Genomic DNA, 23,814 nt, shown 5'->3' with positions numbered 1-23,814 from the left:
CTCTGAGGGCACCTTCTTATACCTCTTCTCATCATAATCAGGCAACATGTGCCACAACGTGGAAAGAGAATATAAAAGAGCATGACATTTTGGGTGTAAAATAAGGCCATGTCCCATTGATTAGACTGAAAGTATTTTTTCTTAAAACAAATAATGTACCAGAGGACCTGAATCTGAACTTATTCACACCAATTTTACACGGGTGTAACTCCACTGATTTCAATGGAGTTACTTCACATTTACCCTAGTGGACCTGAAATTGGAAGCCATATTAAATGACGATTATGGCCAGAAAGATGCTCATGTAAAGATAGCTCCTTCTTACTCAGCAGATTAGAAGTTTGCAACCTGACCTGAACTCGACGGGACCCAAATACCAGGGTTGGGTTAAATGACCCTGTTTGGGCTTGGGTCCGGTAGTCTCCGATCACCTCCTCCTGCCCAGGAGTTTGTGAAGGGGCGGCTGCATGCCCCACTCTTTCCAGCCACCACCGCCTTGCTGCGCTCTGTGTGCTGCTGAGTGTGAGGTGTTGTGGCTCATGGTCTCCCAGTTGCTGTGCCAACCCTCTGGACAGCAGGCAGCAGGAGGCAGACGGAAGGCAGTCATGGGGCGTGAGGAGTGGGAAGCCCCCACCAGGTCAAGCCCCAAGGATGAAGTGGCAGCAGTGCTGACACAGGTTCAGGGGGAAGTGTTGGGTTTGGGTCAGGTCTGAAAACAACTTGACCCACTCAGACTCTGGCCGGGTCAGGTCAGGCTTTAAAACTAGGCCCAACCAGACTTCTATAGCAGGTCTGCTCCATGTGTGCCTTGAGAAACACATCAGTTGACTCTTCCAAAAAAACCCGTAACCACTTTCTGCGTTTGCCACTCCTGTTAGCATTGCAGGACCCATACCGTTGCAGAAGCGTGATCTACTGTGTTCTAGCGAGTGCACCATCAACACCATTGTTTCGTTCTGACTGCTGAATCTTTATTTCTGATGGCGAGCCACGGAAACAGACCTTGGCTGGGCTCAGATCCTAGGGCCGGCCTTTCTAACCTTCAAACTAGTCCAATTTGTCAGGGAAATTATGGAAAGATAATCATGGAACCCTACAATGCCACTTTTAACATCACTACTCTGAGTATAATCACGCTTCAAAGATGAGGGCAGTTCTAGGCCACACGGTAGCACTCTGTAGAATGCTATTTGATCGCCTCCTGCTGTTGAGAATTAGCTTTGTGAGATATTAACTAGTGCATAGCCTACACCTGGATTTCTCCACCCTGGAATAGTATAGGCAAGAACAAGTAACTGGTCTGAATTTAATAGTATTTGATCAGATTTAACTCACTTTGAAATTGGTTTCCTTTTCCTTCCTCTTTTCAAGGGGAAAAAAATGACAGTGAATTATAGATGTGGGGAAAAAACCCTCTGCCATTAGGCTTTCAAGCTTGCTTTTTTCTCTCCAGATATTGGTGCATCTATAATGAGCAAATCCTCATTGCAGTTAAAGTAGGAATCCAAGCCAGACCAAGACGAAAACGCTCCATTAAACAATTATACAAAGTCAATGTTTCTCGGCTGCCAACTTCCAGTACATTTATCAATCACGTGAGACTCTTACTGTAAGTCAAATGTATATTTTTATTTTGCAGAATATGAATCCTTTGGGGTATAAAATCTGAAAGTGCTGTAATTTGAGGAAGGTTTGACTGTTTTGTTTTTATGGGCTGGGGTTCTCTGATGGTCTCTTCTCCCAAGTTCTAGCCAGCTTTAATACGATCACAAAGGTTTAAATGTTGTCATTGCCTTTTTTTTTAATATCTCATTCACTGAACATAAACCTTAGAAAGTAGAAGATTACATTTCCTGCTTCTAAGCCACTCTTAACTGCAGCACAAAATTTTGATAGACTCTGTAGCTCAAGAAAACTGCTATTGTATTTGCAAATTTAGCAATACATAACTTAGAACAACTACAGTGTTTAGCAGACAAGTGTTTCAGAATAAAATAAAGATGATACTAGTTCTGTAGCACCTTCTATCCAGGGTTCTCAAAGCACTATACACGTATTAAACAAACTTCTGTCTGACACTTACATTGTAAGCTCTCTTTGAGGCAGAGAGAGAGAGACTGTGTTGGCTCATAGTCGCTACCGCAATACAAATCCAATATTACTACTACTACCAACAGCAGCAGCCGCCCTGAGTCATACATCTCTATCAGTATCCTCATTTTACAGAAGGGAAAGCAGATAGGAAGGTTATAAGTGATTTGCTTGGGGACCCTTTAGTGGGTCTGAACAGAACCCAGCATTCCTGTCTCCCAGGCCTGTGCTCTAACCACTTGATCATCATTCTTTCCCTGAAGCTGATATCTAGTCCATGATCCCTACACTGGAACATGCATCTGATCAATGGATGAAAACTTTGATATGAATGCTCAGAATTATCATCCTAAAGGCTAAGATTATGTCACGGAGGTCATAAGAACATAAGAAACAGCCATACTGGGTCAGACCAAAAGTGGTCAATGCCAGATGCAGCAGAGGGAATGAACAGAACAGGTAATCATCAAGTGATCCATCCCCTGTCACCCATTCCCAGCTTTTGGAATCCGTGAGTACCAGAGCCCTCAGTGACATTTTCCACTTCAGCTCTGGGGCCAGCAGGGCTGGAGCTGTCAGCCAGCAGGGGCCCCAGAGCAGTTGTAGGCAGCAGGCCCCATCACAGGTCCCCGCCGCCAGCCCCTGTAGTTCTCAGCCACCATGGGCGGTGGAGAGACCCTCAATCTCTGAGGTGCTGTGGATGCCTGGGAGACCCTGGACCCTCTCCTTCTCCATTCTGTCACAGTTATATTTAGTGAAAATCAGGGACAGGTCTTGGGGCTTCTGTGAATTTTTGTTTAATGCGCGTGACCTGTCCGTGACTTTTACTAAAAATAACTGGCCGAAGTGGAGGCGAAGGCAGCCCCTTGCCCGTGTCCCCACCCCGCAGCCGCCCAGGGCAGGAGGAGGGTCTGCGACTCTATCCCAGCTCCCCACAGCTGCCCGCGTGGCTCTCCCCGACCCAACTCTGGCCGGGGTTGCGGGGGGCCTCGGAGCTGCGGCCCGGCCATGATAAGAGTTGGGCGGGCAGCTGTGGGGAGCCACGGGGGACCCTCTACCTACCCACACTGCGGGGGGCCTGAGCAGCCCCTGGCCTGTGTCCCTGCCCGCCCGGGGCAAGTGGAGGGTCCGTGACTCCGTAGATCCTCACAGTTGCCCGTGAGGCTCTTGCTGTAGCCGGGCTGCGGCTACGAGGTCCCCCCTTCCAGCCAGAGCCAGGTCGGGGAGAGCCACGTGGGCAGCTGTGGGGAGCTGGGATAGAGTCGCAGACCCTCCTCCTGCCCTGGGCGGCTGGGGGGTGGGGACACAGGCTGGAGGCTGCTCTCACCCCCCCACACCCCGGGCAGGTGGAAGGTCTGCCGACTGCCGCAGCTCCCTACAGCTGCCCGGGCTCCCCAGCAGGGCTCCACACTGGCCAGGCCAGGGGGTGGGATGATGGGGCTCAGGTGGAAGAGGAGGGGAAGGGGGAAGTGGGAGAGCTATGGTCCCCTCCCTCCTGCCATGGTTCTGGCGCCGCTGGCCCAGGACTTGGCCACATGGGAAAGAAGAGCTGCGGGCCCGAGGCGGGAAGCTGGAGGGGCCCTGGAGAGAGGGTGGGCGGGGCCACGCAGGCAGATTGGGTAGGCTGAGACTTCCCCTGCCTTTGATACCTGCCGCCCATGGGCAGCACACACTCTTATTCAAAGCAGAAGGGGGAATACTTGAGGAGTTTGTATTCTTAGAGAGTTGCTTTACAGCACTGGTCAGTTTTCTAATCAGGTTTCCGCTTACTAAACTGCATTGAAATGCAGCATCCAGGACTCTGCTGGTTTCCACTATGAGTGACAATCCACTGGTTAATGCTACAGAATAAGTTCAAGTCATGTGATAAACCATGTCCTATTTCAAATCTAATACAGGTGGTGCTGGCTGAACAGATGCAGACCTAAATGGAAGTGGGGAGGGGTTTTTTGTCCTCCCCAAACAGTCATTTTCAGGTTACTTACGGTATTTGGACATTGTATGCAACACTGATCTTGATGAGTTTTAAAATGTAATTGTCAAAGGAAGTCTCTAGGGGTCAACTGACTCCTGAGTAATTTAATTATATCTCCAGGCCATTTTGGATTTTACATGATCATATTTACTTAGCAATAAATCTCTCATTCTCTAGGTAGGCCGCGTAATTGAATTACTTTTATCTTTTTCCTTCCCTTTTGAAAACCCTAGTGATTTTTGGATCCATGAAGTAAAAGAGAGTTTCGAAAGAAGCTCGATGATTTGGCAATACTTTTTGATTCGGTCAATATTTAATTGCACTCTATAAACTCTAACAAAGGCAGTTTTCTAACCATCAGAGTCAGCTTCTGAAATAAGTAACAGGGGAAAGTTAAAAGGACTAGAGATATCTAGCTCATAGAACCAGAAGGGACCTTGAAAGGTTATGGAGTCCAATCCCCTGCCTTCACTATCAGGACCAAGTACTGATTTTGCCCTAGATCCCTAAAGGGCCCCCTTAAGGATTGAACTCACAACGCTGGGTTTAGCAGGCCAATAGTCAACCCACTGAGCTATCCCTCTCCCCTAAGCTTCGTTAGACAAGAACTCTAATGGGCCCAGTCTTTTATTCTTGCATGCAAGTGACTCCCACAAATCTGCATGGGAGGGGTTAAATGCACCTATGGAGAGGATTATAAATCTCTATTATAAGAATGTATGGACTTTATAATGCACAGAAACAGCTGAGTTTCTGAAAGGGAAAATCTTCCCCAGTAAAAGTAAGCCCCATCCCCAAAAGTCAGGACTCAAATGAATCATAACAGAAAAGAGATGCAGAAAACATGATCTCACACACAGAGGAACATTTATTATACACCTGATACCCATTATCCCTTTCTTGTGCTATACATCAGACATCCGCTTTCAGGAAACAAAGCTCCATTCAGAGCTGCGGACTGAAGGCAGCAATGCAGCTGCCTAGCAGAGAGGGAGGACTGTAGAAGAAAAGTTCAACCCTAAAACAGCCCTGTACCATGGTATAGTTAACTGTGTTTGGATCTGAGGGGCAGGAATTGGGGTGGGATAAGGGACCTTCTTTTAGTCTGGCTTCCCACCGCAAGAACTATTAGGGATGTATGGTATCTCTGAACTACTGGCAACAGTGGCGTGCTGTCGGTGTCTGCACGGCATGCATTGAATGCTTCAGTCTGGCTGTGCCTGCAGGACAATTCTGTCTGGCCCTGAACTTGTGTGGAGGATGCCATTTTGTAGAACAAAATGGCATCCTCCTCATAGCATGACCTCACGTGTACTGTATGTGCAAGGTCACACCGCACCGAGGACGCCATCTTGCGTGCCAATGTACAACTGCATGCCTGACTGAAAATTTCCCGGCATGCCACTGACGGGCAAGCATTGTCACAGCTCTACCAAGGAAAGCTCTCCCACTAGCCGGTGCAACAAGCACAAGGATCAGTGATCATTTTACTATAGAAGGAATAACCCATAAAAGTCTGTGAAATATAACTGCCCAAATATTATTATTTCTTATTGTATTATCTCAGCGCCTAGGAGCCCCCGTCATGGACCAGGAACCCGTTGTGCTAGTTGCTGGACAAACACATTTCTCCTCGTTAATTAGCAGGGGCCACACCATTGTAGCAGAGGGAGCAGCATTACAACAGGCCTTGTGTTAATTTTATTTGCCAATGAGAACGAGTTAGAAATGTGTAAACAAAACCAGAGAGACCAAAGAAGGATTCTGCAGTAATGATCCAAAACAGTACAGTAACGCTATGGTAAGCTGTAGCATTTTGGACCTTTCCAGCACAGTCCTGGGGTATGTGTATTTTCCCATACAGGATGTTCCAATGTAAAACAAAGTATTAAAGTAAAGCTACCTCGGCTTCATTTTAAGCTCTTGCCAGGGCCTGGCATTCTGCCAATGTTCTGGCCTGTGTGTCGAATTTCTCTTGCCTCTGCCAAGGGGCAGGCAGGTTTTAATATCTTGACTGAAACTCTGTAAAGGCCTTTTGCAAGTGGCTTTCCACAGACCTGACTGGAGGATTTTAATTCTCTGATTTGTACTGAAATTCGGCAAGGTAAGAAGTATTAGCACGAAACACCAAACTAGGCAATAGGACACGAATCACTGAATTTCCCCAGGCGAGAGCTTCAAAATATGCTATTGAGTCCGCTAAAAACCTTCAACTGGTTCACCGCTGCCCCTGAAACTAGCTAATAGTCAGAGGTCCTTCTTCACTTTTGTGTGGTAGCAAGGAAAAGTGCTCACTACCCACTCTATAATAAAAGAAAACAATATTATTATTAATAATAGGGAATCTAAAGACTAAGGAGAGCTCAGAGGTACAAAGATGCACATGCACAGATCTTCATTACTAAGCAAAAAGGAATGTATGTTTCAAAATCAACTCCCTAAATAAGGGTTGTAGCAATGGAAATGGGTAAAGAAAGGTGCCACAGGCGCATGACACTTGTACAGAAATCTCAAGGCCACCAGAGGTTGGCAGGAGCAGGACAGTTTATTTAGATCCACCACCAGTGGCGTATACAGAATTCTAGGGTCATAGGGGGAGAATGCAATAAGAATTCATTAATCACATTTGCAGAATGGAGATCACATACTACAATCCCTCTGGAACAAGTATGGGGTGAAGAGCCAGATGTTTCATACATACCTTGGTTAGCTCTTGTGCATTCGCAAGATTGTCGACAGCAATAGCCAAGAAGACATTCAGGAGTGTGTCTTTTAGACAGCAGCTAAGGAAAAATCTTCACACAGTGATGGGTTAAATAAATTTCCACCTATATTCCCCCCCCACACCACCTGCAACCAACAGAGTATTATAGACATGGGAAAAGGAAAAATCTAGTTCCCCTCCTGCCAACATAGGATTGCACCCTACTGAATATTCTCCAGTGCTTTGTCAATCCAGTTACAAATTACCCAACTTCATCACGTGCATTGGGAGACTATTCCAGAGCATAGGAGATATCACAGTTTCATCCATTCTTTCCCTCCAGTTTCTCCACTCCACCATGCTGACTCAAACACACGCACCTACTTTTTGGCCTTCTTCATTCCCCCCTTACTTAAGTATCAACCATTAGCTGAGAAACGGTTTGCTTTGAGACAATTCTTCCATCTCTACTATACAGTGGTTGCCATTAAAAAGGAAAATATCTTCTCAAGTTAAATTTGTCTCACTGCAATATTAGATACTAGCTAGAGAAAAATACAACTTATCACAGTAAAGTCAATATGTCAATGAGATTATTGCTTCCTTTATCACTGGCACATATTATATGTCTAGTATTATTCTTTCATTTATTATTAGGAGGAACACTTTCATTTTTGTTTATGATTTCAGCTCTTCCTTGTTCCTTCATATTTTTTTTTATTGTGACCATTTTTGGAATTGGTTTCCAATAAAGTGAAGGATAAATTACAAATAAGATAGTACATACACAAAACGTGGAGCATATACAGCAAACAAACAAAAACAAGACATGTCCACAAATCCAAAATCTTATCTCAGAAAGAATACCATGTTGTGAAAATATCTGATATATGACAACAAGGTGTTCAGCTCTAGATGTCCTGTGATGGCTGTCTGAAGTAGTGATGGATCTGCTGAATGGGATCCTAACATGATAATGAAGATGATCTTGCACGTACTTAGTCTTCTTCCTCTAAAGAATTCCAAAGTCATTTACTACTATACATGCCTATATGTGTGTGTATAGGGGTTGCTTCAACCACCAGAGCAAAACACTATAGTAGTTTGACACAGTAGTTGTTGCACAAGAATTTAGGACAGGAATTGAAAATATACCAGAACCAACTGAAATGCTTGAAGGAATTTTAGGCAGATAGAACGTAATTAACTACTAGGCTGTGTCTGCTGGTGTAGTCTGTGAGCTGGGAAAGATGCACAAAGCACTGCTGTAGGGAACAAATGATTTATAAGAGAAAGCAATGAGATAGAAAAGAGTGAAGGAGATAAAGCAGAGTATGGCAAGGAGCAAGGGTGTGTAGTATAGTTAGCAGACCCTTCCATGGCACTAAATCTAAGGGCAGGTCTACACTATGGCAGGGATCGACTTTCTGAGATCGATTCACCGGCGGTCAATTTAGTGGGTCTAGTAAAGACCCGCCAAATCGACTGCCGATCGCTCTCCACTCGACCCCTGTACTCTACCCCCAACAAGAAGAGTAAAGTAAGTTGATGGGAGATTTTCTCCCATCGATCCCCCGCGGTGTAGACCCTGCGGTAACTCGACCTATGGTACATTGACTCGAGCTACATTAAGTTGAGTAGCGTAGGTCGACTTACCACGTAGTGGAGACATAGCCTAAGACAGGATTTAGGAAAACGCTGGGCTAAGAACTCATTTAACTATGTGGGTGCTTTGCACTTCTCAGGCAGTTGTCCTAGCAGGGCAACTGGGACTCCCCAGTGTCCAGGGGATCTGTGGTGGCATAAAGCTGGTGTAGTTGGCTCCACACCACCCAGTCCCAGACCCCTCAGCTTAGGGGCACATGAGGGATGTGCTCAGAGCACCCTGAGCTCCAGCAATACTCGGCTAGCTGAGTGGTATCTTGGGGACCATTCCCAACAGTCTAGCTCAGAGCAGGCTGCTTAACTGAGTGCCTGAGTCTTTTCTCAGTTATGCATTACCACTGTGATGAAGCAGAGACTCTGCCCATCAGCTCAGCAGGGGTAAAGAGAGCCTTTGGGCCCACCTAGCCCTGCCCCATTATACCTGCAATCAATGCCAGGTCTGGAGGGGGGAGAAAAGGAGAGAGTCTGGCTCAGTTTAGGGCTGACTGGCAAAGAGGCAAGAGTTACCTGCCTCCCTACCTGAGAAGAAGGGTCACTAGCCTACAGCTGAGGCAGCCATCAGGGAATAAGTACTGTCTCCCTGGCCAAGGGAGACTAGGAGCCATCAGCACCTGAGGTAACTGGATGACTGAAGCACAGACACATTGTAGGGTTCGGCCACACCAATCTTATGACTGCCCCGCCCGAAGGAGCCTGGGTCTATGGCAGGGCACTTCCCAAGATTCACAAAGGGACATTAGAAGACAAGCCACCCCAATGAAGGGACAGTGGTAGGAAGTAGCCCAGAGCAGGTGATTTAGACTCCCTGCTGCAAGGGCCCCCTGTTCAGGGGGTTGACTCACACAGAGCCCTGGTCTGGGACCCACTGGAGAGGGAGGGCCTGGGTCCCTCTACCCCACCACCTAAAATCCTGAAGCACCTCCACTAGGGAAACAAGGGGCTAGAGGTCAGGTACAGCAACCCCTAGGCCTCCTGGCCCTACAAGCACCTTCTTACGCCACATTGACTCCCTGCACGGTGACACTAAGCAACAGGGGTTGTGTTTAGTCAATCAGTGAGCTACAGAGCCAGAGAAAGTCACGAGGTCTGTCAGCCTCCATGGGTACGTCTACCCTGCAGCTGGGAGCGAGCATCCGTGCCCGGGTTGACAGACTTGTATCAGTGGGGCTCGCACTGGCGTGCTAACAATAGCTGGGTGAGCTTTGCAATCCGGGCTCTCAGGCCCACCCAACCCCAAAGGTTTGAGAGCCTGAGCAGCAACGTTGACACCCCTGTTTTTAGAGCATCAATGCAAGCCCTGTTAGCACGAGTCTGTCGACCAGGCTGTCATCTCGGATGGCGGAGTCTGGTCTGTAGAGATGATCTCCCTGGTTCTGAGAAAAGCTGGAAATGGTTCCTTCTTGTCTGCAGGCAGGGCAGGTAGGGGCAATGGGTGCGAGAATATCCTCCCTGCTGAGTCAAGTCAGCGGAAAAAAAAACAAACCGTCTGAAACAATCATTCCCCACCCACCATGCTGTCTCCTTAACGATTGCATTTCTGACACATGTTTGAGTTCCATTAACTTTTGATGTAAAAGATACTAATTTCCCAATTCCCCTTTACATGCCGATTGGAACATGAGGTTCTAATTTAACAAAATGGAGTGACAGCTGTGACGGCTGCATTACCGCTGTCAGAGGTTACTGCTGCCATTCCAAGTGACCACGGCTATCTGGACTTCTTCCTCTCAGGTGCTACCAATGCTTTCAAAACGTCTCCGAGCAACCAAGTCAGAAACCCAATGGGGTTAAATGGCAATCACGGAGCTGGCTTCCCACTCCTATCCCCTGCATACAAACAGGCAGAAAAAGCCTCACGTAATGTTGTTAACCGCCGCCAATATATCTTTTAATAGGGTGCGCTGTTTTGATCCACCTTCAAACTGATACAGTCTGGTCAAATGGGAGCTTTGGGACTATGCGAGTTACATGAAGACCTTGGCAGCAGCCCTGGTTGTACCAAGCACTGCACAAAACTTGCAAGATTGTATCTTCCTGGACAGCTTAACACAATCCGCAGGTTAGCTGAATTCAGCAGCTTTTGTTCAGCATTGTCCTCACGCCATAGTTACAAAGAGAGGGCCATCACAGGCTGCTTTTGAGGGATAGATTTGGCCTTGAAGTTTCATTTAGGACACTCCCTCTAGGTCTTGATTATATTCAAAGTTGCACTTGTGTACAGAGCAACACTGAATATAGACAAGGCCTTACCTTGTATCGGGCCAGATTCTTTTCTCCATCCCAATAGTGCCACTCCTATTAAACGTACTGAGAGAGAGCCAGCAATAGGATTTTGTGGAACTAGAAATATAATATAAACGAGACTCTCAGGGTTTGGGGGTCTTTTTGGTTTGGGTTTTTAAGCAAGTTTCTAGCCCTTTTCCTTGCAAAGGGCCTCGAAAACATAAACTGATACAAACAAGTGGGCGGCACTATTGAAGCCGGAGGCTGGGGATACACCCACTCACCACATTTACAATGAAACAGTTACGTCTCCTGAAGAATCATCTCATTGACTCGCCCCAAAATTCTTAGGCCAGTTCTGCGCAGAGTGATGCGATCACAGACCATGGTGGGAAGGAATTTATGTATGCAGCAGGTGGGGTAGCAGCAAAACATTGCTTTGGAAGCCTACCCCCAATTGCTAAAACAGGCTCTCTAATCGGAGCAGAATTTGGTCCATTTCTTTCCAACCTCCTTCTCCTAAGCAGTAATTCATCGAAGGCTGGCACTGAGAACCTGAAAATAAAGCCACTCCTTAAAGAGGAACCGCAGTGTATTCTTTTGCTTTGCTACTTCACAGCCTCCCAGCTGGAGCACACGTTAGCTAAGAAAACCTGTTCCCAGAGCTGATCTGACTTCAGTGATGCAAGTAAGAAAAATGAGAAGAGCCATGTACATTTCAACTCCAGTGAAAATGCCCACGGGAAAGGGTGGTGGAAAACTAGTGTTTGCCTATTGAACAATCCAGGTTGGGAAAGAAGCGTTCTTTTCAAGCTTCTAAGAGGGTATTGCAAATGACAGAGGCAGGAACGAAATAGTAAAATTATTGTTTAAAAAGTAATTAACAGTGTCCCTTTAACTGATGGATTAGAAATAGAAGAGACATTATCTGTCATATCTAATCCACTATCTGGCCATTGCAGGATTGTTCCCTAAAGGATAATAGATATATTGTATCCTACCAATATTTCCCTTTTCTTAATGCCATTCTATTACTTCAGGTTATACCTACTTGTGCCGCCAACGGTTTAACATCTAGAAAAAATATTAGGGAGCGTTGGTTGGTTGGTTTTTGGCAGACTACATTTATATTTCATTTTCAGAAATTTCTGATTATGTTGTACCTGACACAACATAAGCCATTTGAAAGTTATGGTTCACTTTTCTCTGATATATGAAAAGAATGCTCCCTGCATGCCACAAGCATTAAAAATGTATTTCAATGAAAGACAGAGGTGGCAGCGACCTCGCTGAAATCCTTTTTGAAATATCAGCAGGAGTACCAGTGGGCTTACCGCTGCTATTCCCTGAGTGATGAAGGGAAAAAGAGACACTTTAAAAACAGAACAAAAAAAAATCCCCCACATCTGTTCTTCCCAATCTGTGCAGATTCTCATGAATGTTAATTGGAGATAAAGTCACATGGTTAGGGAGCAGAGTAATCCCAAATTTACTCTATCAAATTATACCGGTCTGAAACATTTTGAAAGACATATTTCTACAGAGACAAAATAAGCCATACTCTGATGTCACTTACACTGGTGTAAATCCGGCGAACCTCCACTGAAGTCTTTTTCCAGATTTGCAACAGTGTACAGTATCTCACATCCAAACCTGGTCCAGGAACTTCGTTGGGATGCATTAGCCCTGTTATCGTGATTTCCTTAATGTCACAAATACTTTTCAGTTGGCTTTCTTCTCCTCCTGGGTACTTCATTTATGCAAAAACTCCACGGCGGTGAACTCATGTTCACCTGCAGGATTCACAGAGAATTAAAGAATCACTCTCGACATATCTTATTTTATCTGTGTATATGGTGCCCTGAGGATTCCTCTGTCTGCATTACAGGGTGTGTGGCACGTAGTTCGGGTTGCCTGGAACAGACATGAGAAGCAAAGTTTTGGTGGTTCTCTCCTAGATGAGCTGAGTGAGAATCCTGGAGGCATGTTACTGAGCACTGAAATGAGCAATAATGAAAACGAGCTAATAATGAAAGCGACCTGAAGAAAAGCTCTGAGTAGCTCAAAAGCTTTGTCTCTTTCACCAGAAGAAGTTGGTTCAATAAAAGGTACTATAATAATAAATGGAGATATACCTATCGCATAGAACTGGAAGGGACCCTGAAAGGTCATTGAGTCCAGCCCCCTGCCTTCACTAGCAGGACCAAGTACTGATTGTGCCCCAGATCCCTAAATGGCCCCCTCAAGGATTGAACTCCCAACCCTGGGTTTAGCAGGCCAATGCTCAAACCACTGAGTTATCCCTCCCCCATCTTGTGCTTCTAAAACAATGAAAGAGCCAGGCTATTAAAATGTCTTTTAAAATGTTTTCCCCAAGTGTAATTTTCAGCTGGAACTGTCTGCCAGTTAAAATGGAACTTTAAAGTGGTTAGTTCCACAGCATGAGGTCCCTTTTATGTGCAAAATTCTCATGGTTGGGGATGCTCAGCCCATAAATCTAGTTGAGCTGCTAATCATGTTCCAGAGTTGGAGATAATGATTATTATTTTAATCTAACCCTTTACCATCTAGTCTGCTCTCTACCTCGAAAAAAACATTTCATGGATTCAATGAAATCAATAAAGAAGTGACAGCAAAGAGATTTCAAAGTGTCCCTTTATGACACCTGTTCTTGGCAGAGCATGGCAGGTAGGTGTGAGGATCTGCAGAAGTTTCAGACACACATCAAGAGGAATCTGGGTGGAAACATACAGGGGAGAGGCCCTCCTTGCGTCCCTAACAAAGAGAACAGTTGGATAGCCGGAGCGTACAAAGAACATGATGTTGTCCCCGGAAGGCATGTAGCATGGAAATGAAAATAAAACCAGTATAGGAAACAGTGTATCAACCAATGGGAAACCCTTTCTCTTTCTCCAGTGCCATATGTCCCTGTAGCGGGGTGGTCACCCGCTCTGGCTCAGAAAGGGTTGAAGCCAGCCCTGGGAGAGGGCTGGGGCTGCGAGCTAAAGGCTCGCTGATTGGGGGAAGCAGCCGCAGCTGAGCCACGCCCCAATCAGGCCACAGCTGGCCCTATAAAAGGCCAGTGAGCCAGGAGTGGGCAGAGTCTCTCTCTGGCCATAGAGAGAGAAGGACCTGGCTGCCTGGTAGCTGAGCAGGGTACCGAGAGTGGAGCAGGGCTGGGGGAAGGCTAGAGGAGCTGGGGAGCTCCAGCCCGGCAAACCCTCAGGCTGCAGGCCTTTGATGAAAGGCCAGGAAGGGTACTGGGGTAGACAAAGGCAGCAGGTCTAAACCCTCCTAACCGATGATGAGTGGCGATTATACTTCAGTCCGCCCCAGTGAGTGGGGGATAGATAGTGACTGGCAGTAGCCCAAGACTGAGGCGAGGTGGGGATAGAGGGTTGGAGGTTCCCTGGGGAGAGGAGACCCAGATCTGTGAGGGTACAGCACCCTGGCCTGAAAGGGGCAGGAGGGACTCAGGCCCAGCGGCAAGTGGGACACCGGCCTGCAGAAGGCTCTCTGGAGCTGGAAACGCTAATTCCCTGGACGACCAGCAGGAGGCGCCGCAGGGGTGAGTCCCGCCCTGTGATAGTTCCCCACAGCATTTCATAAAGGGCAGGGCTCTTCCTAAGCAGGTCAAGACAACATCTTTGGGACAGTCTGGAGAAAGTCTCTATGGCTTTTATGCCTCCCTAATTCTGGACTGCTCCCGGTACTGGAGTGGCTCCAGATGCATGTTAGGCTAGCCTCGAGGACTGCTCTAACCTACAGCTGCCTTGTATAGCTGTCTATGGGCTATCCAGAGCACACAGCGCTCTGTCCACTCCCTTGCCTGCCTTCGGCATGCCTATGCTGCGAACCATCTCACACAGCTCCTTTGCAGGGGGAGTTCTAAAAGGGACTGGTGCAGGGAAGAGACTCTGTCCCTTGGTGGCTCTCAAATGGAACAATACTCCTTGAAAACTACACTCGGGCTCTGATTCGCCATTCCCTTACACAAGTTTTATGCTGGTGAAACTAATGAATTCTGTGCAGTGACATCAGTGTACAGGAGCAGAGAATTAGCGAGGGGGGAGGGGGGAAAAGGGATGAGAATGGAATCCATATCCTTTTAAAAAGCATTAGCTCTCAGTCTCTTCACGGTTAAAAGCCAGCCTGTTTCTCCCAGTCCCTCTCTCAATGTGATTATATTTTCATCTCATTTTCAAAGGCCAAGCCCTAAGGATCCAGAACTCTTCCCTCCTCCCGCGCCCCCTCCCAATTTCCGAATCTTCTTATTTCCAGCAGGGTCTCTGCGCTGCATGAACTGGATACCCTGGTGCAAAGACCGAGCCCGTCTCCATGTAGTAAGATACCGCTGCTCACTGACAGTCTGAATTAGAGCTGGGTAATTCCGAAGACAGCCTCTAATGTGACAACTACAACTCAGATGCCATTTAATTTGCCGTTCCTTATCATAGTGCCTCACGCTGAATACAGAGAAACGTGCAAAACGAAAGGCTGGTGTGCTGCTGTGAATGTGCACTTACCTTGTTTCCTCACTTTCCCCCCAAAATGATTCTACATGGACTGTTTCAATATAGCTATTCTCCCACCCCCACCACCCACCCTTTAATACAAATTTCCAAACATCTTTTTTGACCTGGAGCAAAGGCTGCTAAGCCTAGAGAGGCTCTCTCGGGTAGGAGGTGGTTGTGAGGCACTCTGATCCGCCTGTTAAGGCTCCTTTTCCCTGCTATAGGAACTTTCATCCAAAGACCCTGAAGCGTTTCACAAAGGTGAATATTATTATCCTTATTTTACAGGTGGAGAAACAAACTGAGAAACAGGGAGCTCAAGGGGTAGTTTACTCTCAAACATTCACTAAATAACTAACTAAGGCTGTGTCTATACATACAGCGCTGCAGCTGTCCCGGTACAGTTTCACCGCTGCAGCACGTGCGGTGAAGACGCTCTATGCACTGAATGGCACAATATGTGTAAGCTAGATGTGGTGTTTGTTGAATCAGGGCTGAAAAATGCACTTTTAACTTGCTTTTAGTAAAGAATTTTTCACCCCTGTAATTCATTACTAAGTATGCAATTACTTTTAACAGTGGTACCAAAATCACAAGGTCTAAAGAGAAATCTAATCTATATGGTATGAGTGTGGTGACTTGGTATCTAATAAATATTTTCTGGAGTTTTCTTGAGATTAGAATTTGCTAAAAGTAGTAGGCTTCAATGTCTACTAATAAATTAATACATCATCATATAATTTTACACTGAATAATTAAAAGACTCAGTGTGTTAGAGCAATAGGCTGTTATTGAATCCTGATCCTGCAGTCCTTACTCAGGCAAAACTCCTACTGATTTATGCGACTGGCATAAGCTATGTTGGCGCAAGAAGCTCTCTCGTCAGCAGAGCGCTGTGCACACGAGTGCTTATGCTGGTGTAACGTCTGTTGCCCAGAGGGTGGAACAGTCACACCCCTGAGTGACATAGGTTTTGCTGGCCTAGGCTGTAGTGTAGACCTAGCCTACGTTGGATTTCATTTCAGTGCAAGTATGTGTGTGGACACACTTCACGCTAAAAGGTTCTAGTTGGATTTATCTTAAATTATTTTTTCCCTGGCCTAAATTCAATCAGTATGGGACTTTCTTAATTTGACGTAAGTGTCCACACACAGACTTGCCGTGAAATACCAAAAGGTATGAATTAAAACCAATTTAGTGTTTGGAGCAGGTCTGTGCAGAGGCAAGCCCTAAGTGACTTACACAAGGTCAACCAGTAAACCGGTGGCAGAGTCAGAATAGCACCAAAGTGTCCTGACTCCCAGACTTGGGCTTCACCCACTACACTACATTGCCTTCCAGCACTTCAGGAGGCTGGAGAATCCTGAATGCTGATTTGCCAGTGAGAGACGGCATGTCATACCATGGACAATTCATACTGAAGTGCAAGGATACAGTTACCAAACAACGTCAGGACGATGAAGTAAATGGAAGAGAACATTCCTGAGTGGACCCCACCTTGTGATACTATCCCATGATACATCACTGCATTCCAGTCTTCGCCAGTCAGTATCTGGGTAGTTAAATATGAGAGAGAGAGAGAGAGAGAGAGATGAGCAAAGGATTGGAGTGTTTAAGCATCATTTATATACAGCTATGGGCACAGATCCTCCAAGGGAAATCTACTGATAAGAAGGCCACTGCAAAGGGGTGTGCCAGAAATCCGTCCAACACCTTCAGGTTATATAGTCTTCTTTTGCCCATAAGAGTTTCTAGAAACTCTTTCTGCAGATCAACTGCAACCCTGTCTCTACCAACGTAGCTACAACATCGCATACATATCTACCTAAAACTGGCAGTCGCTTGCATTTTTTTCTGCCTCCCTTAAGAGGATAGGGAGAGATTCCTTCTGAGAACGCCTGTCAATTACATTCCTCAACATACATTGTTTAAACTATTTTGGTTTAGATAAAACAGAAGTAATATAGTGATTATTGGGAGGTACAGCAGAGAAAATAGGTATTAACCGCCAGACTCTATAAAATTCCTTCCAGCCAGCTGGGGGTGGCTTGAGGCAGGATTTATGGAACCACAGAGCCAAAGCTTGGGCTGGGAGGAGGCCCTTGGACTCAACAACCCATGAGAGGGCCCTTTAACCAGAGTCATCTGTGGTCTGCCATGAGGGCTGAGGAGTACTTGGGACTACTGGCAGCAGGAGGCCAGTAGCAGCACTTAATGGCTGCTCCTTAGTCCTATTCCTGCCTCAAAACTCCTTCCCTCAGCGGACTCCGGGGCTGCCTGTTTTCTGCTGCCTGGCAGCACCGGCACTGTGAGATTGGCGGCTGGACACAGAGCGAAGACTGCCAGCATGCAGAAGCGGTAGCAGCCCTACTCCCATATGCCCTTGCCAGGCCAGCCCAGTGGAATCTTCGGTTTCCTTCTATTAGCCAATCGTGCATAGGGGCCAAGATTTCCACAGCTCCACCTGTGATGTTTCCCATGGATGGGAGAGAGTCACTGTCTTCACTCCACAGGGGGGCAGGAGAAGCGCCTGCCTCGGGCAGGGGGGAACACTACTGGCTGCCTATGGGGCAAAGGCAGATGGAAGCAGATGTCTCCTGATGCAGGAGGTACCCTGGCTGTGGGTTGTCTGGGGTAACTGGAAGATGTTTGAAGTTGCGGGTGCTAGGGAGGGAGTACCTGGGCAGTGTGCCATGGGACAGCTGGGGGGTTCCTGAGTGATATCTGGTGGGTGTTGGGGGAGCTGAGAGGTGAGGGGAGCTAGCTGGCAGGTGTTGGAGTAGCTGGAAGGATGCTGAGGAAGTACCAGGATGCAGCTGGAGGAAGTGGGTGTGCTGGCAATGGAAGGAAGGCAGAGCCCAGCAGCGAATCCCTCACCTTCTTTTTCAACCAGCCATTGCTCTCACCTCGGCTCCATGCTTTGCCCTGGCAGAGTGACAACAGGCTGAGCAGCAAGAGGGGTGGGCAGAGAGGCCATCTGGATTTTTGCTCAGCAAACACCACCCAGCAGCCTCGTGGAGCAACTGTGGAACCTGCTTCCTACTCGCCTGCCCCATTCTCCATCTGTCCCCTCTTCTCCCCACCCTTCTCCCTCGCCAGCAGCACGGCACCAGACTACCAGCCACAGTCGCTTCCTCCTCCTGGCTGCTCCATGCAGCTTGGCTCCAGCCAGGGAGCAGTGAGAGTGGAAGGAAAGAGGCAGCTAAGCTACAATTTACCCTTACAGCAGCCCTAGTAACCTGGAGGATCCCTGTTGCCACCCTACTAGATCCTACAGGGCTCCAGGCAGATGCGATGGGGCTGAGGCAGACACAAGTGTCACAGGAGACATTGGACACTTGGTAGCCCCACCATCTTGGTTTGTCGGTAACAGCAGGTGCAGGTGTAACGCCAATAGACCTCGGTTCGTCGGAGGGCGGGATCAAACCGGGGACCTCACGGAGCTTAGTGCATGAGCCTCTACCACCTGAACTAAAAGCCAACTGGCTGTTAGCTAAGGCTGTAGAGCAGTCTCGTTTTCTCTCTCGCTCGCTAATTGGTCTCACTGCCACTAGAAGGGACAGAACACCACACCAGAAGGTGGGTGGGTTACACAGGGGTCTGGTCAGCGCCTGCTGCTCCCTGCCGTCTTTGACCACAAGGCGCCACAGACAGCCAAATGTTGCAGACAGCAACCACCAGGCCAGAGAACCACAAAACCCAACACAGAATCTAAATGAAGAACATAATCGGAAGGAGGAGGAACCTTGGGTTCGTAGGTGAGGGACTGTGACTTCCTATGTGGTTGTACAGGGCACAACACGATGGGACCCGGATCCTGATTTGAGGACTTTGGATGCAGACACAATGACAATAAATAGTACATGAATAATATCTAAACAAACAGTGACGAATGAATTTGTCTCAGGCTTTGATAAGCATCACAGCTACTAGGTGCTCATTCCACATCAAAACTTTCACTCTTCTGAGCCTCTGCCATCCCCGTTTTTCAACAACTTTCTTTGTGTTTTCAGCACTCTGAAATTTGTGCACCTAGCGTTCTGATTGCCCCGTATGGGGGATTTTAATTATAGTACTTCTTAGTGCATTAGGAAATGTTTTTTGGAATTCAGTACTCCAACCCACTAATAGAAAGTTTGAATGGTCTGTATTTAGTAAGAAAATAAATATGATGTATTGTTAGCAATCAAAACCCACGTGTGCATGATATACTAGAAAGAATTTCAAATTTCAGACTGCCCACCAGCTCCTGACCTCGGGAAAGGCTCTGGCTGAGATACAATGATGATTCTTATGGCAGACTAGCAAATATACTGCAGTGTGTATATCCTAATGACCACTTAGGGACAGAGATTCTGGTCTCAGTTACATCAGTGTAACTTGAGTAACTGACTCTGACCATTGGTCTCTCAGCACTAGTGCTGGATGAGTTCTGAAAAACAGGATTCACAAACACTTGTTCAAATAATTCCCATGAATGTGTATCTGCTTTCATTTTGCATTCATGTGAGTGAATTTGGTTCACAAGCATGTTCATGGAAAGAGAAGCTGGGGAAACAGGCATATGCATGAAAAATCAGGATGGGAATGTTTAGGGGTCAACTGGAAAAAGCAGGGTTGCCAGTTTTGTTTGGAGGTTATTCCTGGAGGTTTCATCACCTGACAATTGGAGGCTCCAGAACAATCCTGGGGGGTTGGCAACCATACTGAAAAGCTATTTGTGGCTTTTGGAGTCATCCAGCCAGGAAGCAGAACTATCATGTGACTTAGGAAGCCAATCACAGATTGCATAGCAAATCACGACTAGTGGGAAATGATCTGTGAGCAGCTCACACTATTTGCCAGATCATTTGAAATATGGAAAAAAGTCACAAACGTCCAAGTTCGTTTTATAGAACTTTTGCAGAAAGAGCAATGGGCAAAACTGACCAGATTGTCTGTGGTGATTAGTTTGTCCGGCACTGCTCAGTATTGAATGCAAAGGTTTGCCTGAACAGCCATCAGATGATAGAATAAGAATAGCTTTTAAAATCTGCTCCATAATAATACTGGACTGACTAGTGCGTGTTAGTGATGTCAAAGCCTGGGAGGCCAATTCAGGAAAGCACTGAAGCGCGTACTTGAGGTGCTGTCCTGAATGGGGATGCTTTCTGAACCGGGACCTGAATGAATTTAAACCCAGCATCAGACACACATGCAAAGCGACTCAGAAAAGAAGGCAGCAGGTCACTGAAGTCAGTACTTATAGAGCTCAGCCACTGAACAAAACATCCCTCAGCAGAACCAAAGTTCAACAGCATCCTGTCTCCAACATTCCACATCCCCTCAGGCACCCGTCAATGGCCTACCTCTTACCAGCTAGCAACGTATCATTATTTAAGTGGCAACCCTCAAGTAGTGCTGCCTGGACAGCTAACTGAAGTTTTTCTGGTTTATAAACAGCCTCTGTGTCTATTGTTGTTGTAAACATTTCTTGCTGAGCCGATTGCTGGAGTACAGAGATGTAGCAATTTGCTACAATGCCCTGGCTCACATGGTAGAAGACTGTGACTCAAACACTCCTGCTGAGATACAAAGGGCAGCCTGAGTTCAGAGGGAGAGCTGAAGGGAGTAGAGTGGCTCCTACAGCAGACTGGAGATCAAGGAAAGGATTGGGAAGGGAGGGCTTGTTGTGCCAGCTAGGTGAAAGACCTGGCTGGGGATACCTGCTGTGTGGGCTACAGCAGAAGCTCTCTGTGGCCTTAGGAGGGGCTGGGGGCAGGAGGTGGTTTACCTGTTTCAACTGATGTTAATCTATATTTGTGTCTGAGCAATAAATGCTTTGCTGGGGAAAAGGGACTGAAAAACTGCCACTGGTGGGAGTGTCATTGGCTACATCTACACTTGGGATAGGTCTATGCCAGCTGGAAACATGACATCAAATTACTTCTTCAGAATGAACAGGGTAAATCGCTTCAAAATTTCACTGAGTTTATCTTGTGTTGCCTTTTTACACTTACTTTTACATAAATTTCATAACTGATCTGCAAAGACTTAGGCTAGGTCTATACTACCCGCCTGAATCGGCGGGTAGAAATCGACCTCTCGGGGATCGATTTATCTTACTCCAGAAAGCGGCAGAAGTCGATTTTGCCGCCGTCCTCACAACGGGGTAAGTCGTCTGCGATACGTCAGCTACGCTATTCACGTAGCTGAATTTGCGTATCTTAAATCGACTCCCCCCTGTAGTGTAGATGTACCCTTACTCTCATCCCACAGAAGCCCTATTGCCCAGTGTCTTTGTCATGGGAGTGGAAAGCAAGTACTATAAAATTTCCCATCAGGTAACAATTGGCTTAAACCAAAACTCCACCAGAGTCTGGGGATTTTCATATCTGGGAGCTACGCTTTTCAGCTCCGTCCCGTCTCTGTCACAATGCCTTTGCTCTTCTATAGGATCTTGCCTTGGACGAACCTCAAAGCACTTTGCAAATCTGAGCGCAGTAAGCTTTGCAAAGAAATATAAGCCCCCCTTCCCATCTGGGGGAATTGAGGGCCATCGCAAAGCAGCTTACCCAAGGTTACTCACTGAAATTGTGGCCGACCTGTGACTAGAACCCAGATCTCGTTCTCGGTTTTTCATAGATTCATAGATTATAGGACTGGAAGGGACCTCGAGAGGTCATCGAGTCCAGTCCCCTGCCCGCATGGCAGGACCAAATACTGTCTAGACCATCCCTGATAGACATTTATCTAACCTAGTTTTAACCACATGACTCCTTTGGAGGACTGTGAACTGGAATGTCCAATCCGGGCATCACTCAACTTTGGGGAAGTTTGGGTCTGGATCCAAATTCGAACTTCTCAGATTGAGCCCATCTCCAGCAAAAATGGATGTACCGTGAACCGAGGGGGAAATGACATCCATGCCGAGCTTGTGCCCCTACGTTCATGGGTCTCCCAACGGCAAATGAAAATTCACTTGCTGTTTCAAACAGAACGGGGTGCATCACTCCCGTTTCTCTAACTAAGCAAGTGATTCTGTAATAATGTCAGGCATGGAGCAGCTGCAGAATCAGGGCCTTAAAACCTGAGCTTCAGCTCTCCCACACCATCCCATCGTGTTGCCTAAGGTTGATGACTCTTTCCTGGCTCCCCCCACTGATTTTAATTCTTATCCAATCTTATCCTGCAACCTTGGTAGTGCAAAATGCTATATTATTTCCTCATTGCCTCAGGCCCTTCTCCAGCAACTCTCCTCATGAACGTATGGCAACTGCAGGAGGAAATGGAAGCGGATTATTGTGTGCTCATTTGCTACATTATGCCATTATAGATGCTGTGCAGAGGACAACACACGAGTAGTCCCACTGCAGTGTAAGGTACCCTGGAGGTGACCTTGTGAAGAACACTGGAGGGCCTCCTCCAGTCCTTGGATTATGCTTTGTCTGTGCAAAGTGACCGTCCATTTTCCCCGTAAAAGAATTCTGTTTGCCTGAATTTCAAAGAGCCCCTCAGCATTTATTTGAATGGATCATTTCACTGGTAAATGTGTGCATTATAATCCCACAGCACATTGTGAGCAGTTCTTCTCTAATAAACAGTCGGCGATGAGCAAACAAAAATGACTTTCTCCTTTCCTAAATTCCAGATAGCTTGAGGGACATCTCCTCCATCGGGAACCGACAGATGTCTACATGTTCCTTTCTAGCGCACACCCCGTAAAGGAGGAAGCTTTACCTGGAACACAGTGAGGATGGCAGCAGGGAACGTATCGAAGTTTGTGGTCGGTGTTTCATCTTGGAAATTAAACCTAAGCAGGAAATAAAAATTAAAAATTAAAACAGTGCAGGAAAAAAATATCTATGCTCTCATAATTCTCTATCGCCAGAGTCAGAAGACAACATTTGCTCCACATAGAGATAATCTGGTCAGTTTCAGGAAGGGATACGGTATGTTAAGTAAGGCTGTGTCTACACTGCGCAGCCTACAGCCTCACAGCTATGCCGCTAAAGCCTCGCCACTGTCAGGCACACAGTGTAGCTGCTCTTTGTCAGCGGGAAAGAGCTCTCCCGCCAACAAAATACAACCACCCCCAATGGGGGGCAGTAGCTTTGTCAGCGCTGTCCACACCGACGCTTTTCGTCAGTAAAACTTTTGTCGGTCTGGGGTGCGTTTTTACCACCGAAAGTGCAGTGCAGACATGACCCAAGAGAGGTGTGTTTAGCAGAACTGTTAAGAAAATGGCATTTTCGTCTCACTGGAAATTCCAACATTTTGAAATCAATTTCCATCCCTAAATGGGAATGGAAAAATCAAAACACTGAAAAATGTTGTGGAACACAAGTTTTAAATCAGAAATATCCAACCGAAAATAAACGAAATGAAACTATGATTGGACATTTCAACATCAAATGTCATTTTGTTTAGATTATTTTTTGAAAGAACAAAATGACAAATTTCTCTTTAAACGAAACAAATGCTCTTCGTTTCTTTCAAAATGTCAATTTGCAACAAAAATGCTTGTTTTGACATTTCACTTTGGAAAACTGAAATTATTCATAGAAACTGGCATTGCCCCATAAAAAAAAAATCTCAGGTTTGATAAAACTATGTTCCAGTAGGAAAATTTTCCACATGAAAGAATTTAAACCAGATTTGCA

At 46.5% G+C, this 23,814-nt stretch overlaps 1 protein-coding gene across 20 annotated transcripts in view; it reads right to left on the bottom strand.

Moving 5' to 3' along the window:
• Positions 1-23,814, bottom strand: part of CACNA1B (calcium voltage-gated channel subunit alpha1 B) — a 504,183-nt gene that overhangs the window by 146,600 nt on the left and 333,769 nt on the right. For all 20 annotated transcript variants that reach the window (XM_034793506.1, XM_034793514.1, XM_034793505.1 and 17 more), the window contains 3 exons: positions 22,892-22,964; positions 16,607-16,724; positions 6,768-6,835 (listed from right to left, as the gene is read on the bottom strand). In XM_034793506.1, coding sequence (XP_034649397.1) covers positions 6,768-6,835; positions 16,607-16,724; positions 22,892-22,964 — 259 coding nt within the window. The remainder of the gene's footprint in view (positions 1-6,767; positions 6,836-16,606; positions 16,725-22,891; positions 22,965-23,814) is intronic.

This window comes from Trachemys scripta, chromosome 17 (genome assembly GCF_013100865.1).
Source record: "Trachemys scripta elegans isolate TJP31775 chromosome 17, CAS_Tse_1.0, whole genome shotgun sequence".
Lineage (NCBI taxonomy): Eukaryota > Metazoa > Chordata > Testudines > Emydidae > Trachemys > Trachemys scripta.
Note: the sequence above shows the minus strand (reverse complement) of the source record. Positions and strands in the feature narration are given on the sequence as shown.